Genomic DNA, 20,840 nt, shown 5'->3' with positions numbered 1-20,840 from the left:
CTAAATTGTACGTTGATCCTGTTGGTATTTTCTGTCAGTCCGTCCCCAGAATGCGCTGGCTATTTCAACTCTCGGAGTCAATTTGAATTTTTTTTTGCTCCCTTCGACGATTGACTTTGTTTACCACGCGATTATTTCGACGGCACGTCGTTATCGTCGATGAGAATTGACTGGAAAGGCAATTATTCGTGGCAGTCGACAAAGAGATTTTCGTCCTCCGGCGATCGAATTATCCTCGGATTGTTTCTCTTATAAAGTAACGAGATTGAAAAATTTAATCGAAAAACATCTCGCACTTTTTCCCCCGACCCTCGTTTTCGTTTCGTCGCTTTTGCATCCCGCTCCCGAGTCATTGACAAAGATGTACATCGCTTCTTCCCGTAAAAAGATTTGTTTATGTGACGATGTAATTTCAACGGCGAGAGCCTCGCACTCGATCACTGCGAGCCCTTCGGTAAACGCGTTTTTGACTTTTCGTTTTTCAATCGCGCGACAAAATTTCACCGAACTCGCAAATCACTCCGCGTACTCGTTTGATCTCTCGTTTCTTAACTTTTGCTTTTCGTATATACATATTTATTTATTAATTCAGCGAGGGGCATGCGATCAGCCATAACCGGCCAATTATCGTCTCGCGTACGGCCAACCTCTCGCTACTTTTCGGCCTCCCTTTTTTCATCTCGTTTTCGCTCTCGCCAATCTCGCTCGCTCGCTCGCTCCCCCCGAACGTTGTCACCTTTATAACCAGCATGTACAAACGTGTGAATTCCAATTTGAATAATGAGATACGCCGAGTGTTAATATTGGCGCATCGAAGATAATCTCTCGGTGCGCCCCCGGCCTGCGTCGGTGTTTCACTGAGGCCAACCAGCCTGTACATCTCGTTGCAACCACTTGGCATAATTTGACTTGTTCCCCTGTCTCTGCATCATCGTACTCGCAGCTCTCTCTCTATACCACTATACATCGAAATTACCATTGCTCTGTGTGTATGTTCTTCGTGAAGCAAAGTACGCCCGGACGAGAGCATACACTACCGGCCAAAAGTAACGTTTTCGGCTTCCGTACGCGAGGATGCTCTGCAAAAACGTTGTACGAATCCACTCTCGCCTCTTGCTTTGGAGAATTTTCATAAAAGCTTGGACAATTCCTGCCAATGGAATCTCCTACTTTGGATTTGAAATCCCCGCAAAATTCGCTCCCAAGTTTCGTTCCACCGAACGAATCTCCCCCTCAAAATCAGCCTCGAAATCGGCGCTGAATTTCGCTCGAATTTGTTTTCTCGATAAATGATCGCTAAGAGGCTGCAATCAGGGCAAATGATAGTTCATTCGTTCGAGGGAGAGCGAGTCCCTAATGATTGGTAAGCGACGAGGTAGAAAATGATGTGAATCTCGAATGATTCTTGACAATTTGAAGTATAAGTCAAAAGTGCCGTGCCGCGCTGTGCTCTGGCGAGTACTGTGATTACGGGCAAAATGAGCGGAATATTATTATTATTAGCACGAGAGAGAAAGAGAATGGGCTTGGGATTTTTAGAGCGGATGAAATACTTTTGGTCGATAGTGTATATTCTTAGGCTGCGTAAGTGAGCGGGCGAGGGGAAGCTCCCTGATATGCTTTACTCACTCCCGGTGTATACTTACGGAAAAAGCGTCCAAGTTCCTGGAGAGATGTTGCGCATATCTGGCGTCCTTTTTCTCCCGGCATCGTATTTTGCTGCTGTTGCTGTTGCTGCTTCTGCAGCAGCCGATTACACGCCGCGAGAAATTGAAATCAGATAACAGTGCTTCGAGCACACCCAACCTGCCAATTGCGCTCTCCTGCATTTGCATTGGAATTACTCGAAGTTCTCCCTGCCCCTCTCCAGCCCCTTCCCTCCACTTTCGCTCTCTCTCTCTCTCTCTCTTCAATTACTCCTGGACCATCTTTATCAATCTCTCGTTCCATTCGAGTCGCCTTCCCCTCTTATTTCTTCCTCAATGAATTACAGCCACGAAATCAGGTCATTCTTCGAGCAGAAAATCGTACTGGAAACTTTTATTGGCCCACTAGATCCTCGGCAGATAACTCGCCTCGCTCTATGAGCTTGTATTTCTACCAACGAATCCCAAGAAAAAGTCGTTTTTGTTGAACTCTTCCTCGGAAGCTCTTCCGTGTCCTGCGGGCCTATCGATTCTTTCCAATGGGAAGCGATGACGTTGGATCGAGATCGCCCGTGGCTCCGTGCATCGAGCTGCTGGAGCCTCTCATCTTCATTTGAATACAAATTTGTCGAGTTGTGAGTTGCTCAACGATGTTGAATTGGCTGTTGGAACAGAGCTTAAGTTTTCGAGCTGTCAACCTTTTGGCTCCCCTTTTGCCACGAGACTTTCGTGGATAATTAAGATTCTTGTGCGCTCTACAAACGCATCCTTGTTGCATAAAATGAAAATCCTCGGGTTATTTTACCCAGCATTTCGCCAACTATTTCCGTTAAATTTGGCTCGAGCCGGCGTGTTCAAGATACTTGAAGCAAATCGTACAAGAGGCGCGTAATTAGAGAAGATTTTGAGAAACGTCGGGAAACGCGTCGCGCTTCTCTTGCGCATGATAAATTACGTGACGCGACATTGATGCGCGTAAGATTGAAGTTTTGGACGAAACGTTTATTTCCACGTTGCTCATCGACTTATTTTCATGTGCAAATTCAATTGGGAGCGCTTTTAAAACGAGGCATTTCTCAACGTCCATTTTTCCATACTTTTGTGGGAGCGTTGACGAATATGAGAAAATGACAAATGTTGAAAGAACAGAAGTTCCGAAGGCTCGTTATCCAACGGAAGATACGAGCCCCCCCGCTCGCCGCATGATTTTTCGCATCAGCATCTTCCTCTCTCTCTTCTCTTCCCTCCCTTTTCTCTCCTCCTCTTCATAGGGTCGCTATCTGTAGCACGAGTTCTGTACACATGCACTCGCAAAGTGTGTCACAGAGACAGGCTTCTATTAATAGCTCTCCCTGATGGGGAGGTGCCGGTGTTTGAGGGAGAGAAACGGAGGAGAGAAAAAGAGAGAAGGAGAACGTCCGTCGATTCCGGATCGAGAGTCTCGAGGCTCGGTGTCGACGAACCTGCAGAATCGAGGGGCATCGAGCCGCGAGAACACACTTTCATTCATCGTACTATCGACACGACGAGCCATCGCGATCACTCCCTCCATTTACAAAATTCATCCGCGCATGTACTTGAATATATTTAATGAAATGCGCTCGCCCGACAAGCGACTTTTAAACGTCAGAGATATCGCTTCCTCTCTGCCCCATTCGCTCCATTACGACTCGGAAAATCTCAGAATATTTCTATCAAACAGCCCATTAAATATTCGATTAAAGTAATCGATAATATGAGATTATAAGCGAAAAATAAAGGACGAGCAAACTGATCGATTAGGCGCTCCAATCTTGCAACCTCGCGGAACATTCGTTTCCGCGATGATTTTTCATACATCGATCCCCGTCTTCGGACCACTAAGATTTCTCGCAATTGGCTATCATTTTAATAATGTTTTTGTCATTGAGTCACCAACTTGACTCAATCACAACGTCGTTGGGAAGAAATCGTAAGAAATTTACATACTCAAAACTTTTGTCCCTCGCCGGAGTCGAAGAGCACTATCGACGTTGGGAAAATAATCTCAAAGGATTTCTTCGTAATCCTAACGACATTGGTGGGACGTTTTCCTGGCCGTTCTATTAGATCGCATTTGGGTGGTCTTGCTACGCTACAGTTTGATTGCTAGACGCGAGCATCGACTGGTTCCTCGAACGTGGACGGGGCAAGGGATGCCAGAAATCGTTGATCAGGATACCCGATAAAATCAACCCTCGATCGTTGCCCTCGTGATCTTTGGCCGCCTCGTACAAACGTATTCTGTTACCATTCCTCGAGATTTTGTCCGCGCATCTTTTCCACTGAGATCAGCCTCGATGTAATAAGCCTCGAACAATCTCGAAGCATCGAAACATCTCGTGTTTGCCTTCTCGATCGGTCCGATCTTATTAGTTTATATACCAATGAAAAGAGGCTCGAGCGCAACAGAAGACAAATACACAAATTCTCATGACCTCGGACACTTCCAGATCCTCGGAGAAGATGATCCTGCAGGGCGATAAATAACGATCTTTATTGCTCTACAAAAATCCCTTTCGTTTGGTTTTTTTTATTTTTTTATTTTTTTTTTTCTTCAATTCTTTCTCAAAATTGTTGAAAGTTTAAACACGTCGAAGGTTTTGTGGATTCTGATCGAGGAATTCGAATCGCCTTCGACTCGGTAGCTGAGATCGAAACCCATTTTCAAAGGATTATGCAGGTTGATGAATTTTTAAATTCCCCTCGAACGATCCCTGTCGACTGAGGTTTCTTACAGCAAGTCCCATCGAAGGGGTTGCCTCCCAAATGAATTCAGACGTTGAGAGTTATGCTGATTGGCAAATTAATGAAAGAAGCTTGAAAGTAAGCTGAATAGTAATTAATAACATTGGTGTATGGAGAGCCCTAAGGAAGCGTGAAATTAGCGAATTGTAGTGGCTGCGGATAAACGCGTGGGACGAAATGAATAATACGCGCGGTGGCCGGGTGTCCGCCGTAAGCTCGGGCCAAATGGGCGGTGGCGCGCGGCGGGCTTGTTCGAAGGGACGAGAAGCCCGATCGCGTGTTACCGAGCTATGAATCAGGCCCGAAACAATGCGAGTAATTGAATATTTTGAGGGATCATGATTTAAGAATCGCTCTGGGCGATATTCCCTTTGAAGACTCGTCTTTTGTAACAGCCAGTGCGGATATTCCGCTGTTTTACCCCTCCCGTACTCGATACGCTCATATAACGCGATAAATAATCATTTTCAACGTGTCCTTACAATACGTACGTACTTTCATGTTTATAGACACACTACCGTTCAAAAGTTTCCAACCATTTCGAACGTTTTTCATCAACGTTTCGTCGATAAATTTATTATTACGTTTTACACAAGTCGAGCGAAGATAAATTTGCTCAAAGGTCAAGTTATTAGTTTCTCGAAAATAGTTCAACGTCAAATTGCACAAAAAATTGATCTATTACCATCCGAATTGTTGGTTCATGTAAAAACTTGTGAATTAAAAAATTATAAATATTTAATTCACATTTTTAAGAATTAAAAAATTTATCGTCGAGTTGTTTATTTTGTGCGAGTTTCTTTAAAAAGTTAGCAGTAATTATGTGGTTGGAAACTTTTGTCAAGAAGTGTATACCGAGCGCGAGGATTGTGTGCTGTGCGAAAAAATCTTAAATCAAAACTAACTCTCACTCGATATGCTGCCTCGAAGTGGTGCGTAGTACGAAGGTATAAAATAAATATGGAAAAAGTGTGGCTGGTACGAGCGCACGAGTTGGTTGGGAGTAACCGGAATCGGGATTCCGAGCACGCATCCAGACAGAAAAGTACGTGCACTCAACACCTTCGACAAGGGTTCGGACACACCGAAAATAAAAAGGGAATATAAAATTATTGAGATTATAATAACAATAATAACGATATAATAATGACGATAAAAAGTGCTTTTGCAAACGAGAACGCGTGTACAGAGTAGATCGATAATGCGGGGCATCGCGAACGCGAGGATGACGATAATTCTTTATAATCCGCACGAGGATCGTCCTGCTCTGCTCTGCTCTCTCTCTCTCTCTTGCTTTCTCGTTGGAGCTCGACGACCAAGTCGATCGAGATTTATCGATGATCCTTGGTGGAGCAGCGCGCGGTCGATCCATCATCCACGCGAGACTCTTTACTCTTTCTTTCCTTTTCTCCCTCCCTCTCTCTCAGCCTCTTCCTCTCGCGTTCGCATCTTCCTTCTTTTATTAGGCTTTTATATCGAGCGCGTTTGTATTCCTCGGTCTCCTCTCACTCGTTGATCGTTCTCCTCCTCCCGGCAAACTCTCATGTGGGAGGAACGTTCGACGCGAGAGTCATTAGTCACTCGAGGTATATACCGAGAGCTCGTCAAACGAGACGAACACGACGACGAGACTCGTGTTCGACGTTCACTGATAACCAATTCTTTCTTTTTTTTTTCTTCACTTTTCTCTACTTTTTCTTTCCCTCTTCTTCTCCCTCCCTCTTTCTCTCTCTTTTCTTCACGAGTTCTGCAGTTTTGAGTTCATGTAAATTGACGACTACCGCAGCGTGTCTTACGCACTCGTCTTCCTCGTTCTCGCCTTGCCCGACTCTCAATTTTCGCTCTGTTTGACAACACGTTTACTCCTTGCGATCCGCAACGTTAACGAATCTCGCGGTTGATTATTAATCGATGCGTAATCCCGATAGCTCCGGATTAATGGAAAGCCCGATGTTTCCAAGCGATTCTCAACCGCTCTATACTCGCTAATTGAATCTTCCTCGGTGTCACGCTTTACGTCCTTCTCCTCTCTTAATCTTCGTTCTGTTTGACGTTGAGTTCTCGATCCTCTACGCTAACCGATCTCACGACTGGCCGTAACCGATGCGTAATACCGATTGCTCCGGATTAATGGAATGTCTCTGATCTTCGGAAATTATCCTCAACCGTTCTCCGCCGATTGATATAATCGTCCTTGGTCCCGCTTTTTGACATGCTCGTCCGTTAATCTCCATTCTGTTTGACTTTACGTTCTTCACCTACAATATGCTGTCCGATCTCAATATATTAATACTGGCCGATAGTTCTGGATTGGTGAAAAAAAAAAATTCGTATTTTTGTTTCAGACCGAATCTCAAGCCTGTTTTTCAACAACATTCGACATGTGACGCGCGACATTGGAAAAGAATTTCAATGAATTTCGTTTCATTGAAACGAGACGAGCTCCTCGGGCAATGTCGAAAAACTTGTTAAGAAAGTTGAAATGAAGGATGAGCGAGATCAATTGAAGAAACGAGACGCAGAGCACTCTACAGTTTACGAAGTTATAAAACGAGAAACGTCAGCGAAAATCTCTCGTCACGTCGCTGCCAAGAATTCGACGAGAATAGAGAGAATGAGCAAGGGAAATGGACTCGGCGTACTCGAAGGCAGATCTCAGACGCGATGAATGCAAAATTCGTGTGCAAGAATTTGACAAGTATTTGGCATCATTCATCGATAAGTTTGTGTATTTTTGAAAGTTAAGCTTTTTCAGTTGAGTCGCAAGACGCGTATAAACAGTAGCGACGATTAAACGAGGCTTCTATTTACCGGCAGGAGGCACGAAAGAAAAATATATACTGGAGAAGGCGATCTGACAGCTTGGCGAAGATGAAGATTCGCGAGTCTTTTGAGAGCTCCCGCCCGCGACGTGGCGGATCGAGCGAGTGAAAGAGGGCGTAGGGGAGCTGCTGGCCGAACCCGAGACTTTGAGAGAAAAATAAACAAGTTTGAAGAGGATTTGCGCATCGGGAGTTGTGCCGGGCTCTTGGTTTTAGCGAGAGAAAACCTCGCTCGTCTCTCCTCCGTCTGACGGGAATAACGCCCGTTATCGGGCTCGCGGTGCGCTCTCCGGCAGTAACGAAACGAGGCTTGAGTCATTGGCTGGGGAGCGAAGGAGCGAGCGAGCGAGCGAGAGGAGAGAAAAATCGGTTGGTTCCCGCGGGCGACGAAAACTGGTAAGGCTCTGAGGAGCTGAATCACCGATCCGAAGAGACGTGCGAGGGCGCGAGAAAAAAGTACGATAAAACGAGCGAGTACCGAGAGCCAGGGGAAAAGAGAGAAGTTAAAGAGCACCGCGAATGCGCCGCTCGGGGCCCAAGATTCGTGGCGTCTCCTCATCGTCTGGCTCTCTGACGTAAACCTGACAAATTCTCTCCCCCTTGAACTGATAAACTCGTATTCGAACATGCAACGCAATCCTCTTCACCAATCGATATTTATCCAACAGCCGAGTGAAATCGAAAGCCGAACTGTTTATTGAGCAAATTCGTTCGGTACCGTCCCGTCCAAGTACGGAAGGATCCTCTCCCTCGGTCCTCGATTCCTCGAGAAAACTCCATTTCTTTCTCCCCCGTCTTTTCCTGCTCGCACACACGAAAAATAACCGCGACGATAAACCTCGAGGCAGCTGACAACGTAACGATTTTATATCGGGCTACGCGATAAGTTATCGGATAATGACATAATTGATGCCAGCGGATAAACGGGACTGTACTCGAGTTAAAAATCAGTGGAAAGGAAGCAGCGAGAGTTCGATCGGAATCCTTCTGCTCTATCAGATCTACCTCGGCGATTATCCTTTTCTCGGGTTGTATGCGCGAAAGATAGCAGCGAGATACACAGTTATCTCCGGCTGTCTCTCAGGATCGAGCCACTCTCATCTCCTCGCTTTCCGTTTCTCATTGCTCTTTTTTTTATCTCACATTCTCGGGGCAAAGTGAATCGGTGTGTTGGCTGCAACGTGCACCAGCACCGAAGGATCTCCCCGAGGTCGTTATCCTTTTGCTTGGGAGCCCGGCGCGCGGAGGGCTCGCCGGATAGAGGAGTAACATCACTCTCGTACCAGACTCCTTGTTAAGACGTTTCATACGATCGCGCGCGGCGCGAGTGCCGGAGAACAGAAAATTTCTTCAAAGCTTCGAATAACACTTAAAGTCTGTTGGTACATCAATGTCTGTAGTCAATCAGTCAAGATCGCGTATATCTTCGCTCTTCTTTCCCCCCTTTTTATTTCCCTTTCATCTCTTCTTGTCTCGAGTTGATGTTCGAGTTGAAGAATAAAAAGGGGGAAGACCGACGCGGATGAAGAAGCTCGTGCCCTTATCATCGGGATTCGATCGATCGGCCCCGCGATCGATCTAAGCGATCTCTAAATACGCTCTTCTCTTCCTTTTATCTCGCTCCTGCGCTATCCGGTTCTCGGACCCGTTCACCCGTAATCCGGTTGGTTCCGCGGCTCGCCGTTCTCGCGAATCAATATGTTTACCGTCCGGAGGAAACTGTTGCTCCTGCTCCTCCATCGCGAAACCTTCGAGGGTAAACATTCCGCTTGAAAAAACTTGTCTTTTTATGCCGAAAAGGCGCGATCGGAAGAATGAAGAAATGAAGATAAAAACGAAATGAGCTCCTTCGGGAACGCGCCGTTCTCTCTCCCGCTCGACAATATTGTCTCGAGGCGTTCTTCGTAACGCCCCTCCTGAAGTTTGGCTATGAAGAATAGATAGATGCGTCGATAGCTCCGCGAACAACGCCCTCGACGATTAACTTTATTTTATATTGCACAAACCCCCGTCCCTCCCTTCGCCACTGCCCATATTCCTTTTGGTATCTCTATTAGAGTCTTGGATCCTTCGGAATTGCCCTAGGCCTGTTGCACTTTTAATGCACACTTCTTCCTCTCTCTCCCTCTCTCGGGCTTGTAATTATCACATCTTCTTTCATAATTCTTCGTTCGTACGATAATTCAGGCCACCCGCTTGCTTTCGTTCAACAAAAAGGAGGAAGGAATGAAAAAAGTATAGAATCGAGGCCTCTTCTCCTCGCGAATATAGGTATCGATCGATAATACGCCTTGAGCTCTTTCACTTTTGTATTATTTATGAATATATTCGTGTATAATATGCCCGCGCGCGCGTGAGCGCCGAACGAGTGACTATAATCTCTTGATTAATGAATAAGTCGAGGATATGATAGCCGGTAAATTTGTTCGCTCGATGGAGAGAATCGTCGAAACGAGATTTTGCTTAGCGTATGCCTAACGCGAAAGAGAAAAGAGGGGCAGGGGGGGGGGGAATAAAATAAATGTGTTTTATGCAAGACGAGCGCGTGCAATTCGTTCTCGCAATATTTATCGGGCTATTTATTTTCGCAACTATAATAGGTCCGCGCCGACGATACGGTTATTCTGCATCGCAGCGTTGCTCGGATAAATGCCTTCTGGCTCATCCCTCCTCTCACTCGCTGTCTCTTTCCATTTTCCTCTTTCTCTCATTCCGCCGCGGCTCATTCACTTTTTAAACTCTTTGCACCTGTCCGTCCTCTATTTCGCGAGTTGTTCGAGAAAGTATCTCGGGATGGCTTTTACGAGGGATAAACGAGCCGAAGAAAGGGAAAGAATGAGCGAACGCATCCATGCGCGTAAGAGTTTCTGGATCGCGGGTTCGAGAGAGCTTTATTCTCTTCGTGCGACCTCTCTCTCTCTCAATCTCTCTTGACTCACGTTTAAAATTGGCTTTGCCACATTTCACTCAACAATGTTTCACGAGGCCCTGACTCCCGCTCCCACAACCACCTGCTCGCTTCGTTTTCAATATATCAAACCCCGCGCTCGGTTATTTTTGGTCCTGTGGCAATTGAACTCGGATGTTTAAGAATCCTCTCGTTCCTCCGGTCGCTGCATAAGCACACTCGCACGTTCGGTACAAACCTCTCGTGCTTCTTAATTGTCGCTTATTCGAGTTTTTAAATACGAAAAAAGGCATCAATCGTCACGGTGTGCTGGGCCGTCGTTACGAGTGGAATAATAACGAGCATCGATACAAAAACTTAATTCTCCATCGCGTGTCGAAACGCTGCATTAATTTGATGGAGAATTTCCAGGCTTTTTAAGGAGAATCTCCAAAAATTTGTGTTTATTCTCACACAAGAGGCCTCCTCGATTTAGTGGGGTGTTATTGAGCGCGGCGCAGTCGTATATCGCTGTATGAGTTCATGGAAAGAGGCTAGTATGCGTTAGGATCACACAAGATTTAATTACCGATGGGTTGGTCGCAGTCGTAAAGTACGACAACTTGAAAGTCGTTTCTCTCTCTCTCTCTCTCTCTCTCGCTCGCTCGCTCGCACGCCAAGATTTTTCCCGCACATACGTGTCCCCTGCAAGTATAAATGTCCTGCAAGGACAAGAGTTCGGAGGAGCAAAGACCATAAACCAGGATAGACCCGAAGAGATCCGCTCGAGAGACGTAAGCGCACCGCGGCGACGCAACGAGAGAACGAGACTGAAAGCGAGTAGAAAAGTAAAAAAGGGCAAATAAGAAGGAGCCAAGAGAGTTTCGAGGATCAACCACCCACCGCGTAGTCCACGTAGTACGTGACTCCGTACTTTATGGCTTTCTCGATCTCGAAACCTTTCAGCTTGCTCAATACGCGCTCAACGTGTATCTCCCGCAAACACACGCCGATAAAATTACACACGCTCCCGCGCTGTATTTAAACTTGGAAACGGTTGGGCGCAATCCCATTCGCTTGTATATTATTCCTCAGCCCTTTTAAACGCCTGAGTTTGTACAAATTACTCAGGAAAGGAGCTTCGCCAGAGTCTCGACCCTCGGGAGACCCCATGCGGCCAAATTATCGATTCGATTATTTGAATATGGCAATTAAGACATTTACCGAAATACTAGCCACACAGGGGAGCAGCTCGATGGTAATTAATCTCCGAAAGGCTCGCTCTCGACCGGCCGCCTAGTCCGGGGCATGGCACGGGAGTTTGCATCGTCGGGATGCAACCCGATCAACTTTTTACGCACTTTTTTTTATCGAGTCCCAGCCTAGAAATGGGCGAAAAGAACTCTCCTTTTTTCCAGGGATATACGAGCCTTGATAAGCTCTCCCTCTCGACTGAAATTATCTACGGGAACAAATTATTCTATTTCTGTCAATAACTCTTCCCTCCTGGTTGCCACGACACAGGCATCGGTGCCTCTGATCCCCCCCAAGTTGTTCTGTCGCGTTACCAATTCTGACCAATTGGCAATGAAACGTTGATGACAATATAGAAAGATGAACGGTCAGCTCGAGGAGCGATGCTGCTCAGGGGCAGAAAAATATTCTCGAATCGTGTGCTAAGCGCTCTACACCCAAACTCTTTTACACCTCGGGCTATCACGCGAAGCTCTTCAAAGAAGTCTGCCACCCCTGTTGCTCCCACCGCCCGATTCTCCGTCGCGCGCTCTTTCAAAGCACGAAATAATGCGCCTTTTCGCCTCGATTTCACGCCGTTTTTTAAAGCTATTCATTTTCTCTTTCGAGTAATATTACACAGAGATATTTCGTTCGGCAAAGAGCCTTGTGGAATCGCTCATTTTTGCGAGGCAGCAAAAAGCCCATTTTTTCCTTCCAACGGTATATATTCGCGAATGAATTTATTTCGAGTGCACTCGCGGCTCAATGATCTTTCAATTAACGAACTTCCGATCGATGAGCTCACTCAGGAACGATAATCAATTGAGCGTCTTGCAAACACACCCAAACACATCGGCCGATCTATTCTGTCGCGTAATTACCGCGTGCTCGATTAGTGAATTCATAATGAATACGATCCTGACGTTGGGCCGGGAAGAAGATAACTTGGGTTTTATGCGCTCCTCACCAGCGATTAAGCGCATACGATGAGCTCTTTATAGACGAGCGCCTCGGAACGTGAATATTTCCACTTCTTTTTCAACTATTTTTCATCCAACAGAAGAAAAATAAAGGTAAAACGCCAACGGAGAGAGGCGTACGTTTGAAAAATCGAGGCAATCGAGGGAATCCTGAAACATTAGCAACTGAAGGCATGCCCAGGATACCAAGAAGTAATAGAGAAGAGGAAGAGAAAACCGCTCGCGCAGTAGCCCAGCCGCAGCTTACCGATAACGAGAGTACTCATCGTTACTCCACACCAGCTTCCAAACGATAATAAGGGCGGTCGAGAGATCCCCTGACTGCATCGACGAGCCACACTATCGTGATTCCATGGGCGATTCCGTGAAGCAAAATTTTCTGGTCGACTGAACGTTTTTTCTTCTTTTTTTTTCGTTCCCTGCGTTTTGGAGCAAGATTCATGCTTTCTCGACTTTTCTTTCAGCTACTCAGGCCCGATGAGCGAGAAACTGTTCAATCGAACCTGCCCAGTCCCCGGAACGGTGCCCCGCAAGCCCGAAAAGCAGAAAAAGCCTGAATTTTGGACTTTCGATCGAGCGTCACGGTGCAAGTGCGCGCCATGACTCCGTGGCCGTGATATCCATCCGCGAGGAGAGAAACGACGTTAAAACTCGGTCGGAAGGCCTGCTACGAGGCCAGGATTATGCGCGATGTCGATGAATGCATGCGCCTTTGATTCTCCAATGAAAATTCATGGGCGTTGGCTCTCAAAGGTCTTCTTCTACGCCGCGTCGAGAATCTACTCTTCGAGATTCTTACACAATATTGATACGCACGTTGGACGGGTGCGCGAGAAGGTCCTTATGCAGGCGATGTGACGGCCGGGCCACCGGAGTCGATCGCACGCGCTTGCAGAAAAAGACGCCGCGCGCTCGGACCGTACATCGAGTTGCGATAGGCATCTAGGCGCCGCCGCGTTGCCGCGGCGCCCGTGCAATCGATTTTATTTGTTGGATCTGACCGTGCGTGCATCATGCCATGTGACGCTCATCCATTCATTACAATTCGCTAATGTTTATCGTTGTTTCAATTTTCAGAGCCGATTACCTCAGCACGGGAATATTTGCGAGCCGATCGTGACGAATAAATCGTCATTGAGAGGACGACAGTGGAAATGGTCACTCTGCTGCAATGCTGCGATGCAAAAAGGTTTTCCACTGAAATGAAGCCGGACTTTGGTGACGAGGAGTTTGGATCGGAGGCTGCGCTGCTGGGATCCTAGCGATGAATTTTCAAACACATTTCCTTCGATCGGCGTGTACGAATAGCGAAATACAATACTGGAAGCTTGCTACAGGATTTAATGAAATGGCGGAGGGTACGAATACGAAGGTGGCAAAGGTCCCGCACCTGGTCTTAATAGGCCACACGCACGAGAATGAAATAGAAAGGATGGAGATGAAGAAGACGAGTATAAGAATGAGAGAAGAAAAGGAAGGAGGAGAAGAAGAGTTTATAGAATTAGTAGCTGATCTTCTCTTCCTTCTTGTTGTGGAGCAACCCAGTCAGGGTCGGCAATCATCAAAGACTAAGGCACTCCGAGGAGGCTGCTCCGTTCAGATCTTTTTGAATCCCTTACCGAGAGCTGCCTGTCGAAAATTGCTCCGACGATCGTTAGCCGAATACCTGCACGAAGGTGAAATTGAAAATTTGAATAGCCTCGCGTGTGCCCTACCGCCGCGAGTACGGAGCAGTGCGCAAGCATCTCGTTAAACTCGTTGTTTCCAAATTTCTTTTTCCCCGTTATAAAATTATCTGGAAATTGATATTTTCGTATGAAAATTAATATTCTTCAACGAACTTTCGATCGAGGGCGCTGGACCTTGGAGTTCTATTCAATGCCGCTTTTTGTCATAATTTCAGGGATTCCAGTCGATGAATGCAAGAATCGCCAGGGACACTGCAACAGCCTGCGGTCGTGCCTCCAAACGAGCAGCACATTTTGTTGGAGCCCGACGATCGCTATTCATCTTTTCTTCACGATGATCGATGCTCATTGGACGAGCTTCTTTTTCGACTAAAATCTGCCGAGATTATCGGGACATTTCTCCAAGCAAGTTTTTACAGGCAGATTTTTCAAGCTGCCTGTAGTCGATTGACCTCCGAGCACGTATCGTAGATTTTAAGTCGAACGAGGTCTTAAAAATTCGAAAAGATAGAGCGCGCGCAAAGATTGGAAACAACCCACGCAGATTTGCGTCGACAAGGCGTGGCGAACGGCGTCCTTCGTGTTACAGAAGAGATTTTTCCTCCCGAGCATCTGCGTCATATGATTGGACGGCTTTCGCCACTTGAAAAATTAAAGGCGTGGGTGCTTTCTCTCTCTCTCTCTCTCTCACCGAATCTTTGGAAAAACTCTAATCTTTATTAATGCTTTTAGGGTGGGGAGATATGTCGGGGGCTGGATAGAGTCGACATGGAAATGGGTCTCGTGTGACGATACCGGATGCACGGAGCCTGGTGTTCCGTAAGCCTCATGCGAATTCGACACTGTCCGAGTCGTTTTTCCCTTCGAGTAACTATTCGTTCCTCGACACATGGAACGATCGAACTTTGGGGACTCGCTCGCAATTAGTCAGTGTCCGGTTTGAGAGAACGTGAAGATTTTCGTGTTGCTCGAGCAAGAGCAGGATCCTCCATCTGGTTTCAAACGGAACCGATGCTCGGGATCATCCTTGGATTCGGCCGATTGAAGAATGGCTGGCAAAGCAGGGACTTTTCGCTCGGGAAATCGACAAGTTTTTCTCATCCCGACGATTGATTCGTCTCTCAAGGAATCTTGGGCATCAGCATCGAACCCCCCTTCGATTGAATAACGTCATTGATTGCGATCATGTGCGTGTAAGATCTTTGAGGAGAGATTTACGAGTGCGGTGTGTCTTGGGAAACGGTAGAATTTCGATGATTCTCACAATACGTTCTTGATTGGTAAACCGTGTCGCCCGGCGGACTAGCGAAGGATAATTTACACGAGCCGTGAAGGAATTGATGCGAGGCGTGCTGGAACGAGGCGTGAAAACGTTTTCTTTTTTCATTCTCGTTTCACTCTCCCCCTCCCCCCCCCCTCTCTCTCTTGCTCCTTTTTTCTTTCCCCCTCGACACCCACCCCGGACTATTTCTGCTTTATCTCGTTTTTTCTCTGTTGCACGCGTCACGTAGACCACAGGGTAAAAGGGCGGTGAGAAGTTGACGCCTCTGAGGAAGGTTTGTTACTTCTTGAGCGTTGGAAACGAGCTGCTGCATAGCCAAGTCGCACCCACATCGTCGAACCTGTTTTTCCACACCGACTTTTCTCATGCACTTGAGCCATGCGAGGAGACACGTTTAAGAAGAAGCGAGAAAAAGAGAAAGAAAAAGGATAAAACATGCTTCGCGGTCTCCCGCACTCACCGGGGCGCCACGTTCCTCCCAAAGAACCCATTTGTCCCTTGCAACCTCTTTCTCTTCTCCCGCGCCCACAAAACCTCTCATAACACCCTCTGTGTGACTAATCATTGGTAAATAAAAGGGGTAACGAGGCGACGATCCTTTTCGAGCCGACAATTCATCTTTTTTTTTTATTTCATAACTCATAACCCATTTCCTTCTTCATTTCGATCAGCGATGAGGGCATCTCACCACTTTTTGGATTGAGAGAATCCTCCGCATCGACGCTCAACCGTTTTCCTTTTGTTTGATGATTCAACATCGTTTCGGGGTGTTGACACTTTTAGGGGTTTCTCTCAAACTTTTCCTACGTAATCGCTCACGTTTGTTTTTACTCTATTTCAGTGTCTGAAGAAATCGATTTTACAGTCGAGCAGCGACCGATACGAAGCTCGATCTCGACATTTCGAAAGCATCGGTTCAACAGGGAAGCGATGCCTCGTTAAATAAAATCTCGTCCGGGGGACGATGGGTTGAGCTCAACACGCGCGAACATACAGCGCGGAACGAAACTCAACAAAATGTTAGCGAGTGATTTACAAGCTGCGAAGAATTGATGAAGGAATAATAATTATTGAGATCCCGTACGGCGTATGACCCTTGAAGGAATGCGAGCGTGCACGCACGCATTTGAGCGACAGCGAGGGATAGCTATTCCGCAGGTATAGAAAAAAATAGAGTTAAGGAATGCGGACATTTGCAGCGCAGCAACTGATAGAATTCAGGAATGTGTTTCTTGCACTTTTTTTTTCTCCTTTCCAGTGCAGATCTCGTGTGTGCTATGGAGCGGTCGCCCGTTCATCGACAGGTTAAACAATAAGCGTGTAATTAAGATATGGATCGTGCATAGCGGTGCACAGCCGCAGGAGAATTGTGCAAGGGCCGAAGAGTTTTCACGCAGCGTCGTCTTAACCTCGCGCGAATTCATCTTTCCTCCGCGCATCGTTTTACCGCACCTTCGTACACTCGAGAAAAAAGTATTAGAGGAAAGAGAGGCGAGAAAAAATGGTTTACCGAGGGCTTACACACGAGGAGTGTGTGGTATTTCGCCGTTGAAGCTTTCTCGGCTCATATGTACGGGCGCGTCTATTTTCACACCGCGATACCGATCTTCTCACACACGCGGCAACGAGACCGAAAGAGAAGAAGGACGATAAAAGAGAGCAAGAGAGAGAGGGAGAGAGAAAGCGGCGCCCGAGTAATCCAACACGGAACGGAGGGCAGCGGAGTGCGAAAGAGAAGAAAAAATAAAGAACAACGAGCCATGGGAGGCTCGTACTCCCCGGTAGGGTCTAATCAGATTGAAATTAATCAAGCCTCAATTAAGTACTCGATTACACAGGATTCCTGCATAATTCGAAGAGCTTTGCGCCTGTGTTTGTGTGTGTGTGTGTGTGTGTGTGTCTATTTCACTCGCTCCCGCTACGTTGCATGACGATAACCACCAACGATACCCGATTCTCGCTGCTCTCCTCATTTTTTCTCCCCTTTTTTTCGCCTCGCCGAGATCTTGCAGGCTATCCATTAACGCCCTCTCCTAGACAATATTTATATGCGAAAATGAAGTTTTTTCAAAACCCCCGCCGGATTTTTTAGACTCGGAGGCTCGAACGAAAAGTTTCGATTCTATCGCGCTTAATCGTATTGCGTTTCAGTGCTCCGCATAGAGCGGATCCGGAGTGTTTGCTTCAATTGATCGTATCCAAGCAGTTAAATAAGATTTTTTTTATCTCTGTGCTGTGCGCAGCTTGCTATGGGCATTGATGGTTTCTTTGGAACGATGCAAGTTGATCAATTTCACGCGTGCCCTTCGAGAGAACTCCTCACAGTTGGAGCATAGCCCTGCATGATTATTATCGCCGTCGGTGCGGAAATGCCTCGCGTTCTATTGCCATAACTGACTTATTCCCGATGGAGGCCTCGCGCGGTAAGGAAATGTAAAATGATGCGTTATCGCAGACACTTGTTCTCCGCAGGTTTTATCGTTCGGATAGAGAGGGAAAGAGTGATTCGGATGGGGAAAAACCGTGCCGGCGAGCGTGCGTATATACGAAGAGAGTGTTCTGTCATGGTTAATTAAAGTTCTCAACGGTTAAACCGCTTAATTCGTCACGCTCCGAGTTTCTTCCTCCGTGTCACGAAAAGATGGTAACAACAAAAAAAACCGGGAAGGAGATATGGACTGAGAGACGAGCAGAAAAAGTGGGAAGACGAAACGCGAGACCGAAATGAATATGAGCACCGAACGTGTACTCGTTCGCGCGCCAAGTTCGATTAATATTCGCTCCTTTAAATTCACTTCTGGCTCAAGATGTGTGTGGGAGATTCGAACAGCCACTTTTTTTACTCCGACGATTTTGAAGCCCCGCATATTTTCCCCAAGGGCTTCTCACGCCATCTTCATACGTGGTTTTCTTTTAAATCTCTTTTTATCAACGTGTCAGCTCGTTTTTCGATCTTTTCAAATTTACCATCCGAACATTTTTTCTCAACTCGGATCTTGCGTCACTTTATTACGGCCCGGGATTCGTGAATGAGCGCCAATTTTTATTTCTTTCCGATAGAAAAACACAGAGTTTCAATTAATGAAGACAATTTTTTTACTTTTCCCACGCTCCGGTCTATCGCGATGATCTCCACTTGATTATCGTCAGGGCATTCATTTTATAATAGTTTCCGTGTGGAAGCCCAAATATCAAAATTCCAAACGATTTCGTTTACAAGCTCAATTTTCGTTTCAGACTCGGCAGAGGGACATAATGAAGAGTCGAGTGTCTATAAAATCATCCATGAAGGTTAGTGGCTGGTTAGGGTGTATTAAAAGAAATGCTAAAGTCAACAGATTTAGCATGTGTGAAAATTTTATTGGGGTCCGCGGCGACACAGAATTCACATTTGTTCTTAATTAAAATGTTGTAATCGACAAAAAAATTCAATCTTGTGATCTCCGACACGTGTAAATATTTGTTTTTTTTTCTTTTCTTTACAAAAGGATAAAAAAATCTAAAAGTTGCTCAATCTCGCAGGTAATTTCGAGTTTCTTTTCATCGTGGCATTCGACTTGATGGGGCTTCCCGGACTGAATCGACGTTGGAAATACCTCAAGCAAGACGTCGAGGCCGATCATTTAGATGAGAATCGACGAGCGGTGCGCGTTCGGAATAATTGGAAATCGTCGTTGACACAATTGTGTCACTTGACTAAACGATCGGAACGCAAATTTTATGAGTTTTGCAAGAGCCTCGGCGCCTCAGTCGAGAATCTCGTGATTTTCTCGCCATCCTGCTTGTCGACCGATTTTCTCCCAGGGTCGAATCATCTCTAATGTCAAACGGTTCGTCAAAGTGGAGAAATCATTAATTCAGCAAAAAAGGCGTTGCCAGAGCGCGTGGAAGTTTGGATCGAAAAAAATGGGCAGCTGGGAAGTCGTTTTGAAACTGAATTTCTTGGAAGAATAACTTTTCCAGCACTGCTCATTCCCGACATTAAGATACGAAAGAGGAATTACTTTCTAGAATCACTATAAAATAATGAAACGATCTTTGAATTCAGTATTGTTTCACAAGCCAAAATGACTAACGTTTGGAAATAATGTGTCCCACGGTTTTCCACCTACGTGGTCCCTGCGCGCGCTCTCTCAGAGCTCCGAATATATCTCGGATCGTTTCGATACTTCCCGAGCCCTATAACGATCGCGTCCGACTATATTTTCGTGTAGATTCTTCTCTATTTATCCCTCGCTCGACTAGAATCCTCGTAGGTGCTTCGGGTCGCCGTAAAAAAGGAAAAAACGTATCACTGGCTCCGTGTAATTCGAGCAGGTCTCATAAACGCATGCCGATTTCTATCTGTCGCCTTCTTAGCCCGACTCGGGGGAGGCTGACTCGCGTTAACCATTTACGGATTTCCAAGACACGGAAGGAATCTTTGTTGCTTGCTTCGTCCTACATTGCTCACTCTTAACATTATCTGCTTCGACGAAATGTATACGAGATTCCTACAAGTCGTTAATTGCTCGTTGGTCCTTTGAGGAGAACGAGGAAGGGACACTCGATGTCGTAAAACGTTGGAACAAAAAAACACGTTTCATTTAATCCTTCATTACCCCACCAAAATCGTATTAAAAAATGCTCACATTAAATTGTCCGCGTCACGAAAAATTCCTCAGCTCGAATCTCATTCTCGGTTCGAACCCTGCCTCCATGTAATTAGTCTGATTTCAATTTGCTTTCGACCAGAGCCAGTCGAGGCGCATGAATAAAACGAGCTTCATCGAGGTCGTCGCCGATTCGTTAAAGCTCATTTCGATCGAATTAAAAACTCGATTGAATCTTCGAAATCGTATAAATTCGATGTTCTCGGGGTCCCGAGCCCCCCCTTTTTTTTCCTCGTACAAGGAAATTGGGTGTCCGAAGTGATGTAGTGTGGCGTTTGCGGTGAAAAAACCAAAACAATGAATGTCTCGGCGAACTGGAGATGTTTGACTCGAGGAACGAGCGTTATCTCACGATCTTCCTATAATTCTGCCAAGTTTATGAGATCGAAAAATAAGTGGAAGGATCGTGCCGTGTCCCGGAATGCCTGCTAGGAAGGCACAATGACGCAGAAACGCAACGCAGGCCTCTTTTTACTGGACAAAAGACGGAAAGGAGGCTCTCTCTTGTCTGCTCTATTGCGACAAGACGATGCGATAAGATCAAAGTGTTGCAATGCTAGGGGTGGACATCAAGAGAGAGAGAGAGAGAGGGAGATCTCTCGTAGCTTTTTCCTCCGGATCCAGCAGCAGAGCCTTGAATTCAAAAGATAAACGAGAAATCAACGTGAAGGAAGGTAAATTTATCGGGATTTCTGGGAAAATAAGTAGTGGGCAGACACCGAATTCGAATCGAGCAGGGGCCACGACTTTTAACACTTTTTCTCTCAATTAATCCGTTTATCGACTGTGTTTTGCAATCGCTGGCGTTTTTACTTGAAGCTTCATTTCCTAAAGTCTTAACGAATAAGAATTCATTGAGAAATAAGAAAAAATAAGGCTTT

General features: G+C 46.1%; 2 protein-coding genes across 8 annotated transcripts in view; one reads left to right on the top strand and one right to left on the bottom strand.

The window, feature by feature from the left end:
• The window catches only part of MICU3 (Mitochondrial calcium uptake 3), a 39,610-nt gene that overhangs the window by 9,692 nt on the left and 9,078 nt on the right, over positions 1-20,840 (bottom strand). The window contains exon 1 of one of the 5 annotated variants that reach the window (XM_043426934.1): positions 15,768-15,863. The exons of 3 other annotated variants lie outside the window; for them this stretch is intronic. In XM_043426934.1, the coding sequence (XP_043282869.1) occupies positions 15,768-15,848 (81 nt within the window). In that variant the 5' untranslated portion in view covers positions 15,849-15,863. Of the gene's footprint in view, positions 1-1,646; positions 2,297-15,767; positions 15,864-20,840 lie in introns of those variants that run through there. One more of the 5 variants, XM_043426933.1, reaches the window with a different exon arrangement.
• LOC122415096 (uncharacterized) lies at positions 12,655-19,358 on the top strand. 3 transcript variants are annotated; one of them, XR_006261859.1, is made up of 8 exons: positions 12,655-13,339; positions 13,415-14,013; positions 14,241-14,684; positions 14,758-15,212; positions 16,149-16,465; positions 16,566-17,088; positions 18,545-18,598; positions 18,830-19,358. XR_006261859.1 is itself a non-coding variant. In XM_043426940.1 (3 exons), the coding sequence occupies exons 1-3, from the start codon at positions 17,715-17,717 to the stop codon at positions 19,126-19,128; spliced, it is 369 nt and encodes a 122-aa protein (XP_043282875.1). In that variant the 5' UTR covers positions 17,623-17,714; the 3' UTR covers positions 19,129-19,358. The 3 variants fall into 3 exon arrangements, 1 of the variants encoding a protein (XP_043282875.1); XM_043426940.1 differs by lacking the exons at positions 12,655-13,339; positions 13,415-14,013; positions 14,241-14,684; ... (1 more) ...; positions 16,149-16,465; positions 16,566-17,088 and adding an exon at positions 17,623-17,730; XR_006261860.1 differs by lacking the exons at positions 12,655-13,339; positions 13,415-14,013; positions 14,241-14,684; ... (1 more) ...; positions 16,149-16,465; positions 16,566-17,088 and adding an exon at positions 17,856-17,951.

Source organism: Venturia canescens, chromosome 8, assembly GCF_019457755.1.
Source record: "Venturia canescens isolate UGA chromosome 8, ASM1945775v1, whole genome shotgun sequence".
NCBI classification, from domain to species: Eukaryota; Metazoa; Arthropoda; class Insecta; order Hymenoptera; family Ichneumonidae; genus Venturia; species Venturia canescens.
This window is presented reverse-complemented; position numbering and strand designations above follow the sequence as displayed.